A 7757-nucleotide genomic window follows, 5' to 3' on the forward strand; every position below is an offset into this window, starting at 1 on the left:
TGCTGGTCTTGATAAAATGGCCCTATGTTTGCCTCTTGGGTCGTACGCTCCGCCTCCACCCGACGTCTGTCACCCACTTTGACATTTCCAAACAGCGGACAAACCCCTCAAATATTAGGTCAAATGAAGCAAAATTGTAACGGATAACGAAACCATAAACCCCCGCCCTCTAAGTACACTAACCAACAAAACCGCGGAACCAGGATTTTTAGCGGTTCGAAGTCTGTGCGGGGTGGTAAGTTACTGAAAAGTTCTAAAACAAGTACGGGCACACAGACTGCCCCGGCAAATGTCGCCCTACACCGGATAGATTACCGAGTACAGGCAATAACAGTTGAGTATTCCCAAAACGTGTGGAACATCCATTAAGAAAACCTGCTGTCCATTCGTCAAAATCTCGTCGCCAAAAGTTTCACACTCCGCGGGGAGGAGGCCCCGGTCTCCTCGAAGTCCGCCTCGCCGCGTCGCAGTCTTTTCTTCTTCTTCTTCTTCTTATCTCTGTCACGCTTCAAGCTCAATAACTTGAAGTTCGATTGACAAACGCTCGTCGTTGCTAATATTAAAAAAACTTCAATGGTATTCACACTCTCCTCTCGTCGGATGACCGTTCTTTTGCACAACAGTGAAACGTGTGAAAACGACAGGACACCTGCCTGGCTCAAGTAGGGTGGAACCGGTTGTTCCGACAGTTTATTACGAGTAAGGAGAAGTGTAGTGGCGGATGGACCCAACATCACGTACACAAAAGGACGAAACTGAAAACTAAGTTTCGCTTCATGGTCCAGTTCCGACGGTCGGCTCTCCTACTTAAGTACGGCAATAAGGACAGATGTAACGTAGGTCGTATGTAGGCGTAGACGACGCGTAGGTTTCTGCGTCTGAGTAACAAGGGTGATTTCATCCCCACTCACATTACTTTTCCTCCCGTTTCAACTGCAATGTCTAACACACGCCATACGTTTACAATTTTTTTTTACAAATTTTGGATTTTCTGATTTTTTCCAAACTTTCAAGACAAATTTACAAATTTCATCCACTGCGATACGCCGTGTTCAAGTTAGGCCGACGTCAGTCACCCCGTGCTATCTAAAGGTTTGCTGTGTGTCCTGTCTGTTCTATCTCTTCTTTGTCAGTCCAATTAAAACTTTACCGCACGAGTTTTGGTGATTTGCTACCGTAATTTCTCGTTTGGAATATGAGGAAATGAACTGCGGTCTGGCTCTCCCAGCTTGCACACGGTTTGATTGGCTAGCGCTTGTACTGGCGGGATTTACATAAACGGGATTTGATTGGCTGATGCCAGCTTCGAAAGCATTGGGAGCATCAAAAGTTGAACATTGCTCAACTATTGATGCTCACGATGCTTGCAAAGCCATGCTCCGCTCCCAAAAATGCAGTTCGGCGAAGATTAAAAATCTTCTACGTCACCCCATTCAAGTGAATGGGTGAAGCTTTGAAAGATTTTTTTCATGCCTGTGTGTGGACGTAAGTGTTCTGCTCCATATTGATGGAAGATTGCTTTGCCCTCACACACAGAAAAACACCTACACCGCTGGGGGTTTGAATAAATCAGCCCCCACCAGAGACAGTTTGAGTGATCCTTTTTATGCCAGTTAAACCTGCATGTTGTAAATATATAACTTGTTTTTTTATTTGACCCTTCATTCATGATCAGTCAGTAGTGGAACTCGCTGTCAGCAGGTCAAAGAAGATTTAATCTGCACCACGCAGGATAAGGAAACCACATTGTCACAAGAGAAATTGATGTATATGTGATAAAAGGCTTGTTACTATTCCAATCCTTTGTCTCATATGCATGTAAATGAGGCAGGAGTGAACACATTTTCCAGCTGTCATATCAGCGGGATAAAGGGAACACCTGTTTCATTAGAACATTTGCAAAGAGGAAGAACCTTTGGGTTTTCAGATACATTTCAGGACTTTGTCTTTCCTTTCAGGTTCCTGTCTCTCACACGGCAAAATGTTTCTTGCCTAACTTGTAATTTTCTCAGAGCAACAGAAAGTTGTTTGACTCAAATGAATCCATGTAGAAGTCCTGCAGTCAGAGACAAAGGCAAGTATGACATTGGTATTCTGTGGAGACGGAGTGAGATATTATCTCTACGATCACAAGGCTTGAGCCTCTCAGAGGATTGGAAATGGATCACAGGACCAATTCCATTACATTTCTGACACATTTGTTGAGACTAGAGTTATCTGCAGTTACCCTAAAACTGCACGTCTATTTTTTAACACTATGTACACACATTTTCTGCAAAGAATGTGTGATAGAATCAACAGATAAAGAGATGGATTCAGACTTACAAAAGCTAAGTCTGAAAATATGTAACATGCCCGACAGAGTGAGGGAAACAAAAGGAAAACCAGTGAAAAGGCAGACTTAAATTACAGATTATTAATATAGGCCTGAGGAAAGCTTGAAACAAAGTAGTGCTTGTTTTTTTCCACAATGTGTTAGGGCACATGTTTGGGAAGTCTCTTCTCAAAAGGCAGACCTGGTATTGTACTGTTCATATAGACAAGTGATGGAAGTATAGTGCCTAGTTAACCTGTTAACCAACATCTTGCAGGAAACAGTGTCTGAGGGCATGTTCATTTAATAAACTATGAATGTTTTATATCCATGTAACGGGAAGAAAACTGATCATTTTATTTATTTTTTTCAAAAGAAAAACCACAATGCTAACGCTGAGCATCAATATCAAGATTGATGCAAAACAAGTGTCATTTTACCTTTTTAGAGAGGCTTAGCAAAAAAAACTCCACCTCTGAGGTGATTTGGGTGGAAATGGCCAGTTTTACCATTTCTCTGGAACCCATTGGTCGATTTTGTTGATTGACATCTCTTTTTGACCGTTAGAGCCAATAGAATCGAGGGGAAATTTTCACATAGACACATACGTTAACAAAAAAAGGTGGGGGCTTTGCGCATGCAGGTTTGCATGAGCGAACCTATCTTTCGCTCTGACATCTGGAAACAGAAAAGCAGGTTTATTGCTTATGGATTATCAGAAATCATTTCAAAGGGACACAGACACATTGGATTAACCTATGGATTAACTTCAGCAGCATTTTTATCGTTTTAATACCATTGAAGACCACTTTTGACCAGACTACAACACAGGTAAGCCATGTTAGCGTTTTTAGCTACCTAGCGCCACATGTTTTGATGTCTGTTCTTGTTATAAACTCTGAGAGTTAGTATAATTGAGTGATATTGAAGGGTACCCCTCGATTCTGTGTCACCTCACGTTGTGAAACAATGGGTTGGGACGTGCAGCTAACGATAAGTAACTAAGGGTGTTATGAGTGAAAGTTTCTGTGGCAGTAATGCCTTATCCATTTTTTCCGGGCCCGTTGGCTAATTCGATAGGCTCATCGCTAGCTTTTGTGGTTTAAAAAAAGAAACAAAAAAAAAAAAAGAAAAAGATCAGTTAGCTGAGCTTTCCCTTCCCGTTGAACATGAACTACTCACAAACATTCATAAGTTTATTGAATATTAAGATGCCCTCAGACCTGCTTTCCTGCAGATGACGCGTTTTCCCCCCGGTAAATCGGGGGCCCCGGTTGTAGAAGCAGGTTAAAAAAGACGAGCTTAAGGAATGTTCAAACAATTCTCTTTATTGTTCCCACTTGCACACACCCCTGTGGCTAAAGGGAGGGATTTGTCGAATCATCAGGTATTTTTTAAGTTTACAAAAGTTGGGTTTGTGATACCCATTGTAGAAATTGTTACGATTAAATTGTTTTTTGGATATAGATAAAGTATACCTTATCAATGTTCACCTGAGAAAATGCAAAGAGCTGTGATCTAACCTTGTCTCACGTTAATGGTTTGACCTCCCGCTTAGACCAAGTGGTTTTCAAACCGTGGGGGCGCGACCCTACATTGTAAAAAACAGCTTCCGATGGTGAAGTCAACAAAACTCAATTTTTTTATGTAATTTACCTTGCCCTAAATCTAGTTTTTTCAATACTGCACTTTAAATAAGTAACCCTTAAAGGCAACAATGAGAAGCATGTTTTAAGAAGTCATTCATTGCTTGAATTAATCATCACTTTCATGAACTTTCTTATAAACTACGATTTGGAAAACTCTCATAAAATGCTTTTGGTCAACGTCACGGTCCATGCACGCCTCAAACGAGAATACCAGCTGTGTGAGACGTCCTGTTCCTCTTTGGAGGCGATTCTTACAGGCAGTCTGGACCACGTGTTATGCGTTGGATCCTCGTTCAAACCATCCGTAAAACAAAGTAAGGCATGCACACCGGAGTTATTCATTACTCTGCTTTTTAACTAGGCCAGTGCTATTTACTTTTTTGGGCATTCACTGTTTAAACGGAACAATCGACATTTAATGCATGCCAGCGCAAATACCGCTGTAAAGTTAGACTCAGGCCCTGCCGGGGCTCATGTAGACTATTTCGCGCAAAATGGTGTGGGCAAAAGTTGCATCAAGTGCTTACGCTGACACAATTATGTTAAAGTGGTTAAGTTAAGAGTACGCTATTCAGAATCCAACTCCACAAACTAAATGCCCCGTGCGCTCTAAGCGTGGTCGGCCGCCTGTGTGCGGCCCGCCCGGGGCTCAGAGGCTCTCCTGGCTGCGTGCATGTTGTCATACGGTAAAATACCTCGCGGGCTATAACTATTCCCTACTAACTTTATAACCCAAGCGTTATTGTAAGAGTAGGCTACTAAAATCCCGCCCTATTCTGATATTAATTCTCTCTGTATGTACTTCAGCACGTTTGTATTTTAACTGCTGAGCAATGAATTATCCTTCTACAACTCTTAAGATGTGTACCCCAAAATTTAAAGCGATATTGTTCATACGCTTATGCAACAAAGCAACAAAATCAATCATCTGTTCTTATCCATTAATTGTAAGGAGCCCATGTGGCACTGTTAATATAAATCTGCTGAGGCAGTGAGCACGGTGGGGTTATAAAAATAAAGTAAGTTGGACATTTTATGACTATACTCAATATCAATCGACCATGTGGTTCATTTTCTTGGCAAACCATCGTCTTTTTTTATGGGCTAACCCGCTTGTTGCATGTAATAGCCACCTTCTGTTACCCGTCTAATGAAAGACGGTCCGTTTTCTGTTGAGGAAAAAACACATGGTGTGTCTTGATTTGACCTCAATGCTAGCTGTTTTGTTTGTACTATACCAGGGGAACAGCAAGAGGTCTAAGTGCACACAAGGGCTCGGTGATGCAGCAGCATGGAAATATATACGTTGCCCCCACGACCAGATGCAGTGGACACAAAGCATCAGTAATAACACCATAGTGCTCATGCACACTGTGTATCGTGTTGCCTGCTTTTCCAAACATGTTACATAAATCCTACCAAATTGATAAGCTTTTTTAAGCACAGCCGTCAGTTTCAAAGAAAAGTGGATGAGCGCTATGACAAGCCTTACAGGCAACTAAGCCCCAAATCAAGAAAGTATGAATCAAATCATACATCTCGCCTTGGCCTTCACATAACGGTGGTAGGTGGACGAAACGAAGCGCAGTGTGGTGTCCTCTGAGTTTCAGAACTTAGGCAGGCAAGAGAGCATTGAAACCAAACAAGCTGAACGCCACTTGGAGNGAGTCATTTTCAAGATTGAGTTACAATGATAAACTGGAGGGACAAAGGATCAGCTGCATGACCCTGCCATCAAGTGCTTCATCATGCTTTTAAGTGATTTGATCATCAAAGGTAGGCCTAAGTCATTTTCAATGTGGGCCGCCGTGCCGACTTCATTCATTTGTAATTGTTACTTGGCTGTGGGTGCCCTGTCATGATAGGTGTTTATATACATGGTGTTGTTTTGTGTGGTAGAGGGTCGCTGTCATTGATGCGTTTTGCACCCCGGGCCGCTGTTTTGATATTCCGCTGAAGTATACGCTGTGACGTAATAACTCTTTTTTTTCGAGGGAAGGGGGGGGTCAAAGGGTCTATGTAGAAAAGTCACGACTCGCCACTGGTTGATTCTTAATGCCAACTCATCCCACCACATGTCAAAAAAATTATATTTAAAACCAGTATTGAAATCTGCTGCATGACATACCTGTCCTTTTCGTCCTTGATGTGAGGGCTGTCTCTCCTCTCCACGTCCTTCGCTCGATCCCTCTCGTCCCGCTTGTCCGGCCCTTTAGCCCAGCTGGGGCCGGGTGCGAACCCAGGCGGGCCCCCGTGCAGACGGTTCCATGGGTCGTGATGGTTGGGGGGGGGCAAACCTCCGACCACGTTAGCTGGTGAATCTTTAGGGCCAAACACAGATCCTGCAGCGGACCAGTTAAACCCGTTAGGCAAATAAAAAGAGCAGAGAAGCAACGTACACCATTTTCTACGATCAATCTTTCAAATTAAAATATTTACAGACTGCAATTGCAAACTTCTGGAAATGAAATGTGCATGCTTACAACAGGCTCTGTCCTTTCAAGTAAAAAAAAAAAAAGCATGGAGAAAATGTGTTGATTGATTGGAATTTATTTCAGTCTGCGATTAATAAAGGAGTCGGAAGTAAAAAAGCTTTCAGCCAATTTCAAATTGCAAGCTTTCCATCTTCACTCATAATGTAAAACGTTCACATCTACATGCATGTTGTGTTTGTGGCCGTGGCACGACGTAAAATCCTAATGTGGCACAAATGTGTAAATTGAACGGCCAAAAAATAGAAGCAAATAAATACGATGTACAGTATGTTAATTCTTATTTGATTAACTCCTGATATCCAGAAGTACATTTATACTTCATATAATAGGATGAGCAGCTTGTATGTACATTTTAAGAACATTTTTAGGCAGTGCATTTAAGAGACATTTTCCAAGAAAAATATGCAACAATGAAGCCAGCAAAGGTTTTTAAATATTTTCTATTTTTTTACCAACCGTGGGTTTGCTTGTATACATTTAAAAAGAAACCGTTTGGTTGCATTTGAAATACATGCTTGATAATGTTTTTCTTAATTAATAAATTATTTTATTGTTGATGTTTCAGCAATTTTCCCATTCTCCAAAACATTTTCCTTATATGTTAACCATAACCATATTAATATATGATCTTTATTCCCAAAATGATATTTTAATTCAAGGAATTCTACTACAAAGATTGCCAATTTTTGTAGAATCCTTTATGGAGGCCACTGCAAAACTTAAACAAATAAGTGAATGAACTATCATAAAGGGAAACTACCGTAATTTTCGGACTATAAGGCGCACCTGAATATAAGCCGCAGCAGCTAAATTGAATGATGTGTACATATATAAGCCGCACTGGACTTTAAGCCGCAGGTGTTTTAATGTTTAATTACCATATGTAAGGGTTCGTGCACAGAGGGGATTGTCGGGAAAGAGATGGCTGTTTGAGGAAGCTCCCATTTATTAACATTTCAACAAACAAGTTGCATATTTGCATAACGTATTCAAGTGTTACCATTTAGTGCAATAGTAGCTACAGAACATGTACTGTGCTGTGTAAACTGTACTGTATCACATAGCGTTTCAGACACACAAACTTTTCAACTTTCAAACTTAAACGGTGCGCTCCCAGCGCACGTTTAACACCTTTACACAAACTGTCTCGCTCTCGTAATGTCTGTCTGTCTTGCTCTCGTTCTGTCTCTCGTACCACTCTGCCGGTTCCACTTTCTAGCTCTTTGCGGGCTACCTGTGCTCACTCTTTTCGCGCCTCCAGCTTTTCCTGCTGGAGCCCGCCGCTTAAAGGTGGGGGGG

At 41.6% G+C, this 7757-nt stretch overlaps 1 protein-coding gene across 1 annotated transcript in view; it reads right to left on the reverse strand.

Moving 5' to 3' along the window:
- Positions 1-2973: 2973 nt before the first annotated feature.
- fbrs (fibrosin) overlaps positions 2974-7757 on the reverse strand; it is a 21832-nt gene continuing 17048 nt past the window's right edge. The window contains exons 17-18 of the mRNA XM_010771167.1: positions 6092-6305; positions 2974-2992 (exon numbers count right to left, since the gene is read on the reverse strand). Coding sequence (XP_010769469.1) covers positions 2974-2992; positions 6092-6305 — 233 coding nt within the window. The remainder of the gene's footprint in view (positions 2993-6091; positions 6306-7757) is intronic.

Source organism: Notothenia coriiceps, unplaced genomic scaffold, assembly GCF_000735185.1.
Source record: "Notothenia coriiceps isolate Sejong01 unplaced genomic scaffold, NC01 NC01_scaffold00009658, whole genome shotgun sequence".
In the NCBI taxonomy this organism is placed as follows: domain Eukaryota; kingdom Metazoa; phylum Chordata; class Actinopteri; order Perciformes; family Nototheniidae; genus Notothenia; species Notothenia coriiceps.